An 18,153-nucleotide genomic window follows, 5' to 3' on the forward strand; every position below is an offset into this window, starting at 1 on the left:
CAAGGGAGTGCATTTCCACTGGAAACAGCTGGTGTAGGTCTTTGGCTGCTGTCCCGGCGCCCCCTGTAACTACTTTATACTGTTTCTGAATCTGTACATTTTGACTTTAATTATTCATCTCTGTTGATAGATCTTAACGAAACAGTTTTGGAAATCAAGACAAAGTGCATTCTCCACAATTAGGTTGCTAACTTCCTCAAAGAGATAACCACGGGCGCCCAAGCCAGAAAGATTTCTAGGAAATCCATGTTGAACGTTTATTCACATTCTACAAATGGAAATAAAGAAATATTACTAACTTTATTCATAAAAAATATCAGCTTGGAAATTATGAAATATGTCAGCTTCAGTTTAACGTTTGTTATTTTTACGGCAGATGGACGTTTGATTCCGAGACTGACAAATGGGACAGGCCGCTGTGATGGGACAGTGGAGATATTTTACAACCATAGCTGGGTCAAAGTGCAAGAAAATAATTGGGACCTCAAAGAAGCCAACGTGGTGTGCAGGGAGCTAGGCTGCGGCTATGCTCTATCTGTGTATAATTCTTCAAATTACCGACAGAGTGAAGGGTCCATGTGGGTGAACGATGTCCACTGTAACGGAAATGAGTCGCAGCTCTTGAACTGCAGAATAATGACATTTACATCATCTCCCAATGAAAGCATCGGCGTCGGGGTCCTGTGTTCCGGTAAATCATTGGTTTGATGTGATAGAATCCCAATATTAATGTCAGTTCCATTGAAAAAAATCCACTTCTATCTTAGATGTTCTACAAAACAGTAACTACGGGATTCAATTCGTAACTCCTCCTTTATCTTCCCCCTTACATCTCCATCTTCTATCCTCTTCATTCCTCCCTGTTCTTGCAAAGTTTGCCTCTTCCTCTCCTGAATTAATAACTCCCCCATTTTCACATATCCCCCATACCCACCACTGTTTCCTCAACCCGCTTCTTTGTTAATCCACACTGCACTTCGTTCGTTAACTTTTCCCCAGTCTTAGTCTCCAACAGCATTTCTCAACTCTATCTTTCATCCATCCATCATCATCTGTTCCCCTCAGCTTTATCCGTTCTTAAGCCCTGTCTGTATAGCCACAGATATTCTGCCTCCCACTACCAACTGAAGCAGATCCAGCCGCAATATTCCAATGAAGGCGCTGCTCTGTCGATACAATGTTATATTTCCAGTCTGCACCGCAGTGTCTGAATGAACAACAATGTTTTGCCATATACTGGTGTAATTGCCATTTTGTATTATATAATTGTAAGCAGATATTGTGATGAAGGGATATTGGGAATTCTATTGCTGATAATTCTAAAATGTTATATATATATCCATGCATGGGACATTTTTAAGGATGCTGCATGTGCACTTGATTTTTAAACAATTATTTTCAATAATGTCTTTAAAGTTACAGATTGTGACCGTATGTGTATGTTTGTTTGGATAGGGCGCCTGAATGAACTTAGGGAATTGGGAACAAGGTGTGAAGGTTGTTTTCCATGTGGAGAGAGGGGATTTGTTATTGGGATGTGTGTGTGTGTGTGTGTGTGTGTGTGTGTGTGTGTGCGCGTGCGTGCGTGCGTGCGTGCGGAATACCTTTTAGCCGAAAGTTCGTGGGCATCTAAACGTTCAGATATTTGTAAAGGTTAAAGTAAAAAAAGTTTAATGGCGAATATAAATTACTGCAAAAATAAAGCAGTGCGCAGACGAATAAATACATTTAAATTTTCTACAACCTGATGTGTTCTATGATTGTAAGAAATTATACTGAGGTGCAGTACAATTCTTGAGCAGGTGTGGACAGTAAATATTATGTGATTTAACAGAATGTCGTGAAAGCCAAACTGGGCATATAAAGACATGGTCGAAGTGTTTCAAATGGAGTAGAATATTTCAGCGAACTTTGCAGGCCGAATGTTTAGGTTATTCCTTGCATCGACCATACAAATCTGTGTGAAACGTAAGTGGGTAGAGCTATTCAGGGTACAGCTGAAAATGACTGTTAAGCTGTAATTAAACAAGTTTTACTTTGGCTGAACAATCGTAAATTATTGCCTTGACGAATGAGCTGAATGTACGTTCGAATGTTTATTTAATATTGTTTGTTTCCCGACAGATAATTTGAAGTTACGGCTGGCCGACGGCGGAAGTTCATGTGCAGGACGAGTGGAGATATATTATGCTGGATCTTGGGGTTCAGTTTGTGGCGATTCCTGGGATATGGCTGACGCTGATGTGGTTTGCAGACAATTGGGTTGTGGGCATGTTTTGAAGACGAATATGGCTGGTGATTGTGGAAAAAGGTCAGGCCCAATTTGGCTGGATGAAGTGAACTGTTCAGGAAACGAATCTTTTATCTGGCAGTGTCCCTCAGCACCCTGGGGTAAACACGATTGTGCTCACAAAGAGGATGTGATGGTTATGTGTTCAGGTAAAGGTTCGTTTATTGTTTGAAGTGTTGTGTGTGAAATATCACCCAGGATAGCTTAGGAATAAGCTGATCGAAACATCATTTCCGTCCATGTCTCTTCCTGCGATATTTAAACGAGTGACCGTTCCATTAATTCTTCTGCCTATGATTCTCTTCCATCATCTCATTGGCATCCATGTTATATGCATCGACACTGTACTTCCAAGAACCATATTCAGGCAGGTCAAAGAAAAAAACATATCCTTTATGAAATATATACTGCATTTATTTGATATGACATTTTGTTTCTTTCACTCTAGTTTCGAAGTCCTATTTTTGGAGAATTTTCACTTGAAATCTTCAGGTACCAATTAAGTGGACATTTCTTTATGCACATGCAAATGCGCATGAAAGAACCTCTAATAGTTTTTCTCCCACATTGCCAGATTACAATAATATTTCATGCAAATATGAAAAATGACATTGAATGGCATTTAGTAGGTTGTTTTGTCCATATATGAGTGTTATTAGTGCACATTGGATCACATTAGCCCACCCCACTGATCTCCCACTACATTTAGAACATCCTGTACGTCAACTAGAACAGAATATATCCCAACCTGGTGACATTTGTGGAATCTCTCTTCATCCTTAACTCCCAATAGTTGAGGTAGCAAAATAATGGACATTACCGTTCATAATCTTCAAATCCAAACAACAGTTTACGAGCTGCTAAGACTCAAGTGACCAGAACTGTGTTAAATTCTGCATGCTCTTGGTCTTCCCAAATTGTTACTTCTGCCCAGCAGTCCAGCAGGGTTTGTGATATCAGTTTCGGGATGTATTTTAAACAATATCTTTTACAGTTATCATCTTAGTATATTTTCATTATTTTCGCTCATAAAATTAGCAATTCACAACGACAAAAATAAAGTAAAAACAGACTGCATATGCTGTAAACCTGAAATAATTTCAGTAAATGCTAGAAGCAATCCGCAGATCAGGCAGCGTCTGTGGGGAAATAAAAACTGAGTTAACGTTTCAAGTTGAAGTATCTTCATCAGAAGCATCACATCTTCGGCATGAAGTGTTGTCTTACTTTCCTTTCAATTGATGCCAAATGATCTGTGAAGCAATTCCTGGGAAATGATGTTATCGTTTTAAACAATTAATAATTCATAACAATCAAGCTCTTCTGATACAAACATGATTAATTTTCAATAAGGAAAAAAAGAGCCTCGTGTTTTCGCTGGCTTATTACTAAGACTTACTTGCCTACCAAACTCAGCGACGCGCCATAACAAGCATCAACATCCACAATTGGGAATACATTCTCTCATTTTACCCGGTCAAGATTCTTAAGTGTTTTGAAAACATGTGGGTGTCCATAGCTCAATGTTAAACTTTTCCTGTTAAGACCTGCCAGCTGTTTTGTTTTATTTCAGTCGCATTGTTATGTTACATAATGCGACCTTGCAATTCTCATACAACTTTGGCCATACAGCTGCGCATGCACTGGACAGATTAGTTACGTTTATTCTAAACCTTGCATTTCGTCTACAAGACGTAATGGTTATGATGCACAGTCAAGATTCCGACCTTGATACACTGAAATCGCCACTGACCAACGCACTGAAGCAGTATAGTCAACTCTTGCATTCATTTTCTCCATTCGTTTTACATACTGTGGTCTTCTCCCTGATATGCATTGCCACGAAATGAGTTCACGTTCTGCTTTTTTTTATCGAACACATAACGCTCCAAAGCCCTTTCACGAAACATTACTTTGAACAACTGCAGCGTGACTCTTGGTTACTACTTCTGCACTTACTTCAAATTATTTGATTAGCTTTATCAACGTTTGTCTACCATTCTTTGAAGTAAACATAGTGTTCGCTCACTGTATGTTTCAAATGCTTTGAAGTGATACTTTTAAAATAAGTGGTCAGTGAACACAACGGGTACCAGTTGAAATGCGCAGTGATAAAGCGCAACAAAAATGTCGTCCCAGACTACCGCTAATAAGCCGTTTCTTTGACAGGGCACAAAGACTTACGATTAGTGAACGGAAAGCATCGCTGTGAGGGAAGAGTGGAGGTATTTTACAATGGGTCCTGGGGAACAGTGTGCTCGGAATCATTGGACTCAATTGATGCGGACGTTATCTGTAAGCAGATGCGTTGCGGTCCACATGAAAGGATTCAATATGATGTTCAGGAATTTGGAGCAGGATCGGGAGATATTTGGCTCGATGATGTGACATGTACTTCACACGAGTTAACGCTTTGGCAGTGTCAGTCAAGCCCGTGGGGTGAACACAGCTGTCAGCATTCGGAAGATGCGGGTGTTATTTGTTCAGGTAACACCACGAACAACTCAGATTATAGCATCATTTCAAATCATGATGTTTAAGTAACTGAAGTCATTTCCTTTCTCAATAGAAGCAAAATTGCCAGAGGGACACTTCATTTCAACGGACTGCTTTCGAGAATCTGGCACTGTGCCCAGGAATTCGTCAGGTAGATTAGTTATTCCGTTCACTAACCCACCTATCTGGTCTGTATTCCTTTCTATTTTACTGGAAAAAATGACACAATTTCCTTTCATAGAATCCGGACAACAGATTCGTCTTGTGAAAGGTAACACCGAATGCTCAGGGAGGGTTGAGATATTACGGAATAACAGCTGGAACACCGTGTGCGATGACTCCTGGGATATGTCCGATGCTCATGTTGTCTGCAGGCAGTTGGGTTGCGGCCCCGCTCTATCGGCTCCGGGAGGTGGCGCCTTTGGGCAGGGTGACGGTGTGATCTGGCTGAATAAGTTGAAATGCACGGGAAGTGAATCTTTTCTTTCCGACTGTCCTTCCTCGCCGCCAGGTCTGCATGACTGTGACCACAAGGAAGATGCCAGTGTGATTTGTTCATCACATTTTGTAAGTTATCACAAGAGAAAATAAAAGGTTTTTTTTGGAATGGTTGGTTTTGCCTTCAGTCACATTTTTCAGTATGCATATTTACGATAAGAATGTGAACATTATCCAAAAGTTTTAAGCATGCCCGCCTTCCTCCCATTCCACGAAATCCGTTCAAACTCATTAATTCAGGCGAGTGTTATGTTTCTGCTTCATTTTCGATTTTGCTGTTGATATACCTGATGCAAGTTGGACAAGGTGTCTTGTGATGTATTAATTTGCAAGGTAATCACCACTTTTGTGCATATCTGTGGTGAGCATTCCCAATGATAGCGGTTTTCGCTGTTCACGAGAACGAGTGGCCGTGGTAACCGGTCCGTCTCTCGTGTAGACTAAGTGTTGAGAATAGCAGCTCTGATATACATATAAACCTGAATTCATTATTTTTGATGGATTTCCGTGAAATGCGTGGGCTCCGTATTTCCGCTGACAATATTCACATTTGTCAATATTTTGAACCATTCGTGCGATCTGCCCGTTTCATAGAATACGCTTAAAACTTATTATTTCTGGTCATGTTTTACATCAAAACTACTCAAAATACTTCGGCTACAACGGCCACTCGTTCTGTCGTACAATGATCACGGCAAATATCGGGGGATATTCACTGTATGATTTCGTGCACCAGCTGGATGCTATACTAATGGATGCGTTTAAATTAATTGATAAAGCAAGGTGTTTGCAATTTTGTTTTGAAAATTCAAAAATATTATTTACCGTTGTTATTCTTAACAGGGACGAACTGCTCTCTCCATCCCTGATATTATCTGCTTTGTACTCGGGCTTCTTCTCGTCTGTGGATTGTTCGCATTGACCATGGTAACCTTGAGAAAGTCAGCAGGCAAAGGCTAGCGTTTATTTATGCCCTTGAATTAATACTGTATTTTAATAGTTGTTTCTTATTCAGTGGCGTCTCCCAGCTCTTTGGTGTTTTCGAAGTAGGATGGGGATTTGTTAGAAGGATACATGAACGGCGTCCGGCGCTTTATTCCAAAAAATTTACCAAGTCACCATCATGTCATTACTCTACTTCCAAACTGATGTCACATGACCAAGTCCACCGACATCGCCCAAATTGCTTTTATTTCCATTGTCTGGCGACTCTTTGTATCCAAGCCCTCCCGCTATCTTTACTTTTCCTCTTGAATTCAACTTTTTCGAGAATCGATTCTGGGCTAACTTGCAAATGCGCACGCGCGCTCACAAAGCAAATCGTCCATATGCAGCCGACTTAAATCTTGCACGCGATTGAATGATTCAAAACTATAAACAAATCACAGGCTGCTAATCATGCGTCATATAATTCAAAGTGCAATACATCTGCTTTCTCTCCAACAGACGTTGTCACTGCACAGTGGGTTTCCCGCGCGGGTTTGCACCAAATCGTTTATGAAGAGATTGAAGATAATCCTCGCGATGCGCAAGTTGTTCAGATACATGATTCAGGTTTGCTTTCAATTTACTATCGAACTTTCACCAGACAAAGGCCTTATCTCATTATTAACCGCCTTAATCGTTGGTGTACTGAGCAGGTGCGAAGAATAATCTACTCCCAATATTCAACGGTGTCCCTGCGCCGAAATGACAAAATCAGAGCGTCGTATGAGTTTTGCGAGGAGACATATTTTTGGGACATTTCGCCCGGAAAAAAAGTGCTGATTTTCTTTCATTACACCTGCAAGTACAGGACGTTTACTTTTATTTTGCTGCGATGTCCGGACTCCCATATGTATGTGACCCCATGAAAGATAGGCCGGTTTTTTTGAAAAGGTTATCTCATACATGCAGCCTCCACCAAGTATTATTTTTTTCGGTTGTCATCTTTCATAATTGGATTTATTACCTGAGTGAATTTCACACACGACAACAAATAATTTCTCATGTTTTATAACTCAGACGAAGGTGGTTGTGCTCTGTGCTTTCATTTCCAAATCATTCAACGCGTAAATAATCAATTTCGCTGTGTTCAGAAGTATGTTCGAAAAAATCTATCAATTAAACGGAAAGCGAAATATGCTATAGGATGCGTCATGCATGCAAAGAAATGTGATCAGAAATCCCCCAGATGAATACCATAATTTTCATTGTGCATAGATTTTCCCTCTTCGGAACTACATCTCTTCCGCTGGACACGTTGTTTTTCAAATAAAGATATCATACCATGAAAAATATAAAATGAAAATTAGCAATGGAATGGGAGAATGATATAAACTGAAACAACAGAGATTGCATTCAGCAGTATTGTTCTATAAGAGTTTATCTGTGCCGTGATTTATCTCAAGGTTCAAGATGGCTAAGATGTAAATCAGCTAAGTATTCTTTCTTTTTCAATCTTTTTCTTAGTTTTCAAATTAATACAGATTATTACATAACATCAATGTTTGTGCATGTAATACAAAGAGATCTAGAGAACAATCATGGCATAGATAATCATAAAGAAAAATAAAATATAAAAATATTCTGTAGATCCCTCGATCTCTTAGTAAATGAATATAATATAAAAGAAATGAAATGAAAAGATTTATTATATATATAAAAGAAAAGAAAAAATATCCCGAAATCAATAAGAAAGATTATGAACAATATATCGAACCAAACTAAACAGAAAAGTCAAAAAAAAACAAAAGAAAAAAAGACTAGACTGAATTGTATCAGTAGAAACAGAACAATATTATGTCGTCAACTCCGTTCTTCCAAATCGGAAAGTTATTGAAAGGAGGTATATATCATGTGAAAATATTGACTAATTGGACTACAAATATCTTCAAATTAAAGCGAAGGATCAGCAGTATCACTCCTAATTTTTTCCAAGTTTAAATATGATATAGTTTGAGAGAACCATTGAAAAGTAATAGGGGTTATTGGATCCTTCCATTTAAGCAAAATGGATCTTTTGGCCATTAATGTAACAAAGGCAATCATACGGTAAGTGGAAGCAGATAAATGGTCACACTCTATCTTTGGTAATCCAAAGATTTCAGTGATAGGGTGAGGTTGAAAATCAATATTCAATACAGTTGAGATAATGTTAAAAATGTCTTTCTAATATTTTTCCAAAAGAGGATAGGACCAAAATATATGTGTCAAAGAAGCCACATTCGATTTACATCTGTCACATATAGGATTTATATGGTGATAAAAACTGGCAAGCTCATCTTTTGACATATGGGTCCTGTGAACTACCTTTACATGTATCAAAGAGTGTCTAGCGCTCATTGAAGATGTATTCACTAAATGAAGAATTTTCTTCCATGACTCTGTAGGTATAGATGTCTGGAGTTCGCTTTCCCATTCATTCTTAATTTTTCCCTGTGATTCTGGACGTATTTTCATAAATAAATCATAGATTATTGCTATCAAGCCCTTCTGATAAGGATTAAGACCTAACATTTTTCCGTAATTTCAGGTTTGTAAGGTATCGGAGAAGAGGGTATAGTAGCTTTTAAAAAGTTTCTAATCTGCAAATATCGAAAAAAGTGTGATCTGGACAAATTGTATTTATTAGACAGTTGTTCAAAAGATGAAAAACAGTCATCAATGAATAAATCACGAAAACGTACTATTCCCTTCGTTTTCCATATAGAAAAAGCTGGATGGATGAAATAAAAAAAATAGATTGAATGGAACTTGACAAATTAAATTTATTCAATACAAAAAATTGACGAAATTGAAACCATATTCATTGTATGTTTAACAATTAGGTTAATCATGTGCTTACTTAATTTGGTGAGTGCAAACGGGAGTGAAGCTCCTAAAACGGAAATTAATGAATATCCAAGTACTGATTGGTGCTGAAGGTGTACCCATTTGAGACATTGAGTTACATCTGAATCTTGTATCCAAAATCAGCTAAGTACTCGATGGATGAGTTAAAGGCGTGGGTGATGATAGAGCTGGATTTAAACTTTAGTGTGACGAGGGAAGATTGTTATACAGCAACTTGCTTCTACCTTCGAATGCAAGAACACACCGAATCCTCAGTCTCTGCATCCATTTTTAGCTAAATTAAATTTTGTTTCTTTCAAGACTTGTGTCTTGACAGTGACGGTGATGCTGAGATGGCAAACATTGACTCGCTAGATAGTAATTTGTTGATGGTCAGTGAAAGTACCATCGGGCATCTTTTCAAAGCTGTGTTGAATCATAGCATTTAGTCATCGATAAACAGTGTATACTAATTTAAGTGACATGCGCATATGTATGTAAAATTCAGTAAGCTTAAATCCACATACACCCGGCGTCAACCTATTATTCGCCTATCATCTGAGTCCCTATAGACGGACGCACTGGGCCACGAAAGAACCCAGGCAATGCCATCCATTACCTTCATTGTGACGACGGCTATATTCATTTTGACATGTCTACAAATTTGCAGATTCCGCTGCTGAGAGACACAGAGAGACGGATTGAAGATATTACCTTGTCTGCATATTGCCTGTAAGGATATTTTGTCATTTTTTGTTTCATATCTTTCTTTACAATGTACATGGAGGGTAACGTAATCCAGTAAAGTAACAGATGGCTAAGTCAGGCACAACGACATCAGTACTTCAGAGTTTCGAGAAAATAATATAAAATGTAAAGGGATGACATTGAACGGGAACTTGAAGAAACAACATGAGGGTGTGAAAATAGGTTCTGCAAAGTTAAATCAAAGAAAATTACTATTTTACTTTCACATAGAGCAGAATGAAACCAGGGGAATAATCGCAATGATAAAGTATCTGCAAAAAATGTATGGATCTCGATCGTGTTCCTTGGGTTACAAACGAATCCACTTCAGCAGAACTGAGAACGTGAAGGGGGGATGGAGTGACACGTACCTGATGGTGCTCGGGTTCCTGACATTGAAATAGCCGAAGAATAGTGTGAACTTGTGAATGGATAAGCACAATTAAAGAAGGAACTAATAATAACTGTAGTATATTTTATAGGGCATAAATCAACAGGTTAGGATGAAGCACACCAAGTCTGTCATAACAGACCACGGAGGAAATTGCCAAAGACACTGACCGTAGGCCGCCCCCGCCTCCCACCACCACCCCCCACCCCCTTCCCAACCAGGCTCACCAGGTCTGGAAGAGTGGTACAAGAAATATGGTTTACTGCTGATATTTTGCCATTGTTTGAGGAGGAAGCGGTAAAAGGCGAGTTGCTTTAACTTCAGTGATGAGTGCTTTTTCTTCGGAAAGAACTGTATGGATCTGTATACATTGTCAATCAGAAAGACACAGTTCAATCAAGAACAGCGAGAGCTAATGTGTTGAGAGAAATCAGTGTCTTTATAGTCTGATTGAAGGAATGCAGGAACAGACATGCAATATTTATTCTGTTCAGAAAAGTACCAGGTAATACATTTAGAAAAATGCAATTAGCCAATGCAAAAAGAACGGTGCATTGTAAATGCATCATAAATGCATTTTCATAAAGGTAACAGAAACAAATGTTTGTCAAGTTAGATAAGAGGCATGGGGATTGCCGTTATTAATTGACCGAAAGAAAGGACTTAAGAACAGGAACTTATGTTCAAATTCATGTAGTACTCGCCTGGCCAAAATACTATCACTGCTGAACGTTCTGGTGCCATATTATTTTAAAAATGCGAATGCAAAAGGAGGGCTTATGTAGAATTACATGGATATTGCCAAAATGTTCCAGTAGATGTTGGGCAAATATTGGACTATTTAAGGATGTTTTCTTTCGAACAGGGGAGCTTGAGGGGAAATTTAATTCAGGAAATTTGGCGGCTGAGAAGGAAGTTTTCACCCAGAATGTAATCGGGGTCTGGAATTCACAGTTTGAAAGGATGGTGGAGGCATATCGTTAATCTTAGCAAAAGTGAATGTTCTCTTCAAATTTCTGAACATTCTGGAAAATGGACCAGGTGCCGTTGTTGCTTAAAGCTGTGCTGCTCTTTTCCACTTCGACGTGCACGAAAGGCCAAATGTCATTTTATATGTTGTTTTATGGTTTCATGTGTTTTACTTTTGTCTTTGATTGCCCTGATTGTATTTATCCATGACTGCAAGAGATATTGCATGTCTGTCCCTGCATTTTGCGTTAATATAAATATTGATGGTAACATGCTAAGAGACTATTACAATCCCTGGTAAACATCATGCATTTCAATGGCTTAGTCTTTAATTTCTATCTCAAGATGGATTTTTATATTTACTTCCAGGTAAATGAGAAGATGTTGTCCAGAGCGCATTTTCAAAAGGTGCACCAGGATCAGCGTAAACATTTGAAATTACATTAACAGAGATTTTTAATTTTGCTTATTGTCCAGCAGCGTAACTGGACTGAATCTGCATTCTTGCGCAATATAAACACGTGTGGATCTCAGCTTTCCTTATTGTCGCCTCTGCTCCATTTACTACATGGATATTCTCAGCAAATTGTAGAAAATTGTATTTCGTGTGTTCAAACATCAACATTAAAACAGGATTGAACGCATCATATTTAATGTCTGTTTTATTTTCGCAAATCATAGACAGCTTGGAAATTGGAAGAGGAATACGCCACACAGCTTATCGAACTTGATCACTCATGAAAAAGATCAGGGTATTTCATACCACATTTCCGCTTTCTCCCCAAATAATTTCATGCCTTTATATCTTGAAACATATCTCCCTTTATGCATTCCCTTGTTACACATCATACACAACATGACGTCTTAACTATTCAATGTCTTTCATCTGCATCTGTTAAGTTACTATTCAAATCATAGAGTCGTACTAACATACATCTTTCTACAACCCTAATTATAATGGCACCGTCCGCAACTAAGTTTCTTTGCCTCAACTACCCTCTGCGGCTTCCTGTGCCGCATTTTGTTTGCTCGTCCTTCCCTTAATCTCACAGTTCTCAAGAAGGCTGAAATGAATTCCGATTTATTGTTGAAGTATTCTGAGACTTCCTCAACACCATATCTTAATTCTGCACACATGCTTTATTCATAGTCCCATCTCCCCGACCCCTCCCCACTCCCCCGTTTCCGTCCACATCGTGTTATTAAATCTGACCTTTTAGAGGCGTGGCTCCTCCTGGAGCAAATGTTCTAGGTAACCTTCTCCCTCCGCGAGTAATGCCTGCAGTCCGGACTCCAACTCATTATCATGGTACCCAAATTACATGAACAATCGCCATTTACAGCCGTTCAAGTGCCCTATCACCAATGCTCCCATCCAGTTTACTTTGAATACTTTATTAAATTTAGATAGTAATGTGTATTTTTTAAAATATATATGTTAGCTGAAAACTACAGAAGGTCATTATCATTCTCATAGCTGCCTTATCTCCGAAGTCTTAGCGTTGCTTCTTTTGTACATGTTTTGACATCATTGCTGGTCATGCTTGGTTATAAACTGGCAAAGGAAACTACAGGGTAGATCTGTTGCTGATATCCAACCTCCGTCACCAAAATCGTGACCTCACAAAAAGCTGAGGCTCGGGCGACCAGATTCCTTTGACCGCTGCTTCGAAATTACTACTCTGCATGAAACAAACAGCAGTGAAAGCAACATTAAATCCCATGGCGTTCAAAAATACCTTTATTGGATTGACCTTTTTATTTTCAGTTTCACTTCCCATACCTATTGAATTGGACTGTGTACCGTGATGTGGCCTGGGGCTGTGGTGGTTGACCAAAGGGCTATCGAACTTTATTGCCATACAGTCCTGCGACATATTAGTGCCTGTTCAGCACTGCTTCCGTTGCAAGTTATGCAATATTAGAAGCATTGAATTGCATACTGATGATGTGACTTTCGACGCAAGACCATCTGATATGTCTTCTTTCTTTCTTGTAACAAGGGTTGTCTATACATGGTTGGCAGCACCCTTTGCCACATCTCATAATTTTTTTCCGCACCACTCCTCTCACCCTTCCTCTTCCTGGAAAGTGTGAGAATAGAGTTCCCTTGGTCTTCAATTTCCATCCCAAAAATTTTGACATTCAAAGAATCATCATTCGGTACTTCGGCCAGCTCCAACAAAATTCCACCACCAGGCACATATGTCTTCCAGTGTGTTTTCGGGATTTTTTATGCATTGATCATTAGCAATTGCTTTCTGCGGTCAACAATCCCCATCTATAAGTCCTCGTCCTCTGGCGTTTTCCCTGCAGCCACCAGAGATGCTGGATATTTGCGTTTCCCTGTTTCGATCGTACATAGAATCAAGCATACTTTCCAAGTAAAGCAATGATTCACTTACACTTTTTTTCTAATCGAGTATACTCAGCTCGGGAGATATTTCTGTGGAGCATCTGCGCACAGATCCTGAATCCCCATTTGCTTGCCACGTTATTTTAAAATTCCACTCCCCCTCTGAGCACACTGTCTGTAGGATCGTCAAATTTTAGAATAGGTTCCAATGAGTTCTCGGGGAACAACCTACTTTCCGTCAGACTTTCAGAACAGATATCAAAACAGATTTTTTTTTTAGCGAATATGCTCTTTTGTCCCGTCTGTACATGTAACCATTTTGCTTGCCATCCTTTAAGGCTTTTAACCCTCCCTGTATATAATGGGGCATGCTGGACATGGCCCCATAGGTCAGAAAACCATTTGCAGCAAAATACACTGACATTCTAGTATTATCTTTGACCACCTGCCACATAACTGCAATCTATCACAGGAATACCCTTTGCTACAACCATTGGTCTGACCTAACGTAACTGCTGCCGAGGCGGACTTGTTTCTCTGATCAAGGATCCCTCATATGAAAGTTTATTTTGTTGCTCTTCCAACAGTTGTTGCGGGACCCGATCAGTTTGTTCCAGCATTGTTCTTTTGCTTTCCATTTATTGGAGTCAACGGGTACCGTGAGGAGCAAAACATGTTCATGGCAGATTGTCCAGGAAGAGAAATGAAAATGAATTGAAAAGCAATTTGGACAACTAATCGAACTACAGTTGCTCGAAGTCCAGAAAAAAAACTAATATGCCGGTCAGCACGTCAAGCACAATCCTTGGGAGAGAAAGAGAGGTCAAATTTCAAGTCAGCGGTTCTCCATAATAAATTTAAAATGTAATATAACAGTCTCAGCAACGACCCCTTTTGCAGCTCTCTATATATCTGCTTATACCTTTCTGGTTTAATTTGCATATTCTCAGTTTTTTCTGCCTCGAACTATTGCTTCATAAAATAATTATTAATTTGCCTCCTTGTGACTACTTAGCGTCCGTAGAACAGTCCATATTCAATGACTCAGCGGCCAATTATAAGTGAGTATTTTACCACCGTCAGAGACTTCATCAACGGGTATGTCGAGGACTGTGTATCAAGCTAGTCAATCAGGGTGTTTCCCAGCCAGAAACCACAGAGGAACGGAGAGATGCTCTCCTTAATTAAGTTCAGGTTGGCGGCTTTCAAATTCGGTGACACTAAGCCATACAGGAAGTCGAGGTACATCCTTCCTTAAACTATCAGGGATGTAAAGAGGCAACGCCAGTCCAAAGCGGAGTCGCTTGACAGCCGTACTTTGTGGCAAGGCGTGCATGATACAACGGACGATGCAACAAAGTTGGTAACATTACTGACAGCAACTCAGCTCTTCCTGATAAGTGCAATGGATTCTTTGCAAGTTTTAAAACCATAGAACCATAGGACAATACAGCACACACCTAAGACTAGCTAACACCTTCCTCCCGCATATCCCTCTATTTTAAATTCGTCCATATGCTTATCTAACAATGTCTTGAATTTGGCCAACGTATCAGCCTCCATCAACACCCTAGGTAGCGCATTCCATGTCCCAACCACTCTCTGGGTAAAAACAAACTTCCTCTGTTATCCCCCTTTAACTTCCCACCCATTACTTTAAAGCCATGCCCTCTTGTATTGAGCATTGGTGCCCTGGGAAAGAGGCGCTGGCTGTCTACTCTATCTATTACTCTTAATATTTTGTATACATCTATCAAGTCTCCCCTCATCCTTCTTCTCTCCAATGAGGAAAGCCCAAGCTCCTTTAGTCTCTCCTCATAATCCATACTCTTTAATCCTGGCAGCAGACTGGTAAATCTCCTATGCATCCTTTCCAACGTCTCCACATCCTTTTTATAATGAGGCGACCGGAAATGGAGGCAGTACTCCAAGTGTGGTCGAACCAGAGTTTTGTACAGCTGCATCATTACCTCGCGGCTCTTAAACTCGATCCCATGACTTATGAAAGCTAACGTCCCATAAGCTTTGTTAACTACCCTATCCACCTGTGAGGCAACTTTCAGTGACCTGTGGATATGAACCCCCAGATCCCTCTGCTCCTTCACACTGCCCAGTATCCTACCATTAACCTTGTACTCCGCCTTGGAGTTTGTCGTTCCAAAGTGTACCACCTCACACTTCTCCGGATTGGACTCCATCTTCCACTTCTCAGCCCAGCTCTGCAAACTATCAATATCCCTCTGAAAGCTTCCACAGCCCTCAGCACTATACACAACACCACCGATCTTTGTGTCGTCTGCAAACTTGCTAACCCACCATTCTACCCCCTCATCCAAGTCATGAATAAAAATCACGGAAAGTAGAGATCCCAGAACGATAGCTGTGGGAAACCACTAGTCACAGCCCTCCAATCTGAATGCACTGCCTCCACCATAACACTCTGCTTTCTACAGGCAAGCCAATTCTGAATCCACATGGCCTAGACTCCCTGGATCCCTTACCCTCTGACCTTATGAAGAAGCCTACCATGCGGAATCTTGTCAAACGCCTCACTAAAATCCCTATAGACCACATCTACTGCACTACCTTCATCAATCTTCCTGGTCACCTCCTCAAAGAACCCTATCTGACTTGTGAGTCAAGATCTTCCCTTCACAAAGCCATGCTGGCAGTCCCTAATCAACCCATGACTCTCTAAATGTTCTTAGATCCCATCTCTTAGAATCCTTTCTAACAGCTTGCCCATCACAGACGTAAGGCTCACTGGTCTATAATTCCCTGGGCTATCCCTACTATCTTTTTTTTTAAATAAGGGAATAACATTTCCCACACTCCAATCATCCGGTACCAATCCCGTGGACAATGAGGAGTCAAAGATCTTAGCCAATGGTTCAGCAATCTCCTCCCTCACCTCGCGAAGCAGCCTGGGGAATATTCAATCAGGCCCTGGGGACTTAGCTGTCCTAATATTTTCTAACAACTTCAACACATCCTCTCTCTTGATATCTACATGCTCTAGAACATTAACCTTACCAACACTGTCCTCACCGTCATCAAGACCCCTCTCCTTGGTGAATACTGAGTAGAAGTATTAATTGAGAACCTCACTCACTTCCACAGCTTCCAGGCTCATCTTCCAAACTTTGTCTCTAATCGGACCTTCTTTTACCCTCGTCATCCTTCTGCTCTCACGTATGAGAAAAAAAAAACCTTTGGATTCTCCTTAACTCTATTCGCCAAAGCCTTTTCGTGTCCCCTTCATGCTCTCCTCAGCCCCTTCTTAAGTTCCTTCCTTGATACTCTAAATTCATCACAACCCCTATCTGATCCTTGCTTCTTAGTTCTTACGTATGCTGCCTTCTTCTTCATGTCTCTTGTTGTCTTGGTGTTGCAGCCAGCATAATCAAAGACCACCCGGAACATTCTCTCTCCTCTACTCTTCCATCGGGTAGAAGATACAGGTGTCTGAGGGAAGTACCACCAGGCTTAAGGACAGCTACTACCCCACTGTGATAAGACTATTGAACGGTTCCCTTATACAATAAAATGGACTATGACCTCACGATCTACTTTGTTGTGACCTTGCACCTTATGGCACTGCACATTCTCTGTAGCTGTGACACTTTACTCTGTACTGTTACTGTTTTTGACCTGTATTACATCAATGCACTTTGTACTAACTCAATGTAACTGCACTGTGTAATGAATTGATCTGTACGATCGGATGGAAGACAAGATTTTCACTGTCCCTCGGTACAAGTGACAATAATAAGCCAATACAAGTAGCAAACTAGTTGCTTCACCTCTCTTGTCAGCCATAGTTACTTCAACCTGCCTTTCTATCTCTGACTCACAGGGACAAATATATCCCTAACATCCTGCAAGAGATCTCTGAACATCGACCACATCTCCATAGTGCATTTCCCTTCAAAAATGTCAGCCCAGTTTACACTCTCAAGTTCTAGCCTTATAGCTTCATAATTTTCCTTTCCCCAATTAAATATCTTTTCCTCTTTGTTCCTACCCTTGCTCATGACAATGCTAAAGATTATGGATCAGTGGTCGCTGTCCCTCAAATGCTCACCCACAGCGAGTTCTGTCACCCGACTCGGTTCATTACTTAATACTAGATCTAATATGGCATTCCCTCTTGTCGGTCTGTCAACATACTGTGAAAGGAATTAATACTGGACACACTTAACAAACTCTACCCCATCTAAACCTTTGAAACTAAGCAGGCACCAATCTAATTTGAACAGAAGGGCAAAGAAATGACAACACCCGCCACGACAGCCAGTAACGCAGATCTCACATAAGCCTCCTGGAGCGTGGATCCTCAGAAAGGGACTGGCCAAGATGGAGTCGCTGGCTGTGTCCTTAGATTCTGGTTGGATCAGTTAGCAGGAGTACTTGCAGTCATTGTTGACATCTCGTTGCTCTTGGTGGAGGCTGCCACTTACTTTAAATCGCCTGTTATTTGTTTGGTGCCAAAGAAAATGAAGGTAATATGCCTTACCACTATCGCCCCCATCCCCCAACCCCGCCCCGGTAGCTCTAACATCTATCATCATGAAGTGCATCTAGGGGCTTGTC

General features: G+C 40.3%; 1 protein-coding gene across 1 annotated transcript in view; it reads left to right on the plus strand.

Moving 5' to 3' along the window:
- Positions 1-18,153, plus strand: part of LOC127573786 (deleted in malignant brain tumors 1 protein-like) — a 125,440-nt gene that overhangs the window by 34,685 nt on the left and 72,602 nt on the right. Inside the window, exons 6-11 of the mRNA XM_052022291.1 lie at positions 377-691; positions 2,125-2,445; positions 4,460-4,777; positions 4,860-4,937; positions 5,028-5,353; positions 6,128-6,233. Of these exons, the coding sequence (XP_051878251.1) occupies positions 377-691; positions 2,125-2,445; positions 4,460-4,777; positions 4,860-4,937; positions 5,028-5,353; positions 6,128-6,233 (1,464 nt within the window). The remainder of the gene's footprint in view (positions 1-376; positions 692-2,124; positions 2,446-4,459; positions 4,778-4,859; positions 4,938-5,027; positions 5,354-6,127; positions 6,234-18,153) is intronic.

The sequence above is a fragment of the Pristis pectinata genome, chromosome 8, assembly GCF_009764475.1.
Source record: "Pristis pectinata isolate sPriPec2 chromosome 8, sPriPec2.1.pri, whole genome shotgun sequence".
Classification (NCBI taxonomy): Eukaryota; Metazoa; Chordata; class Chondrichthyes; order Rhinopristiformes; family Pristidae; genus Pristis; species Pristis pectinata.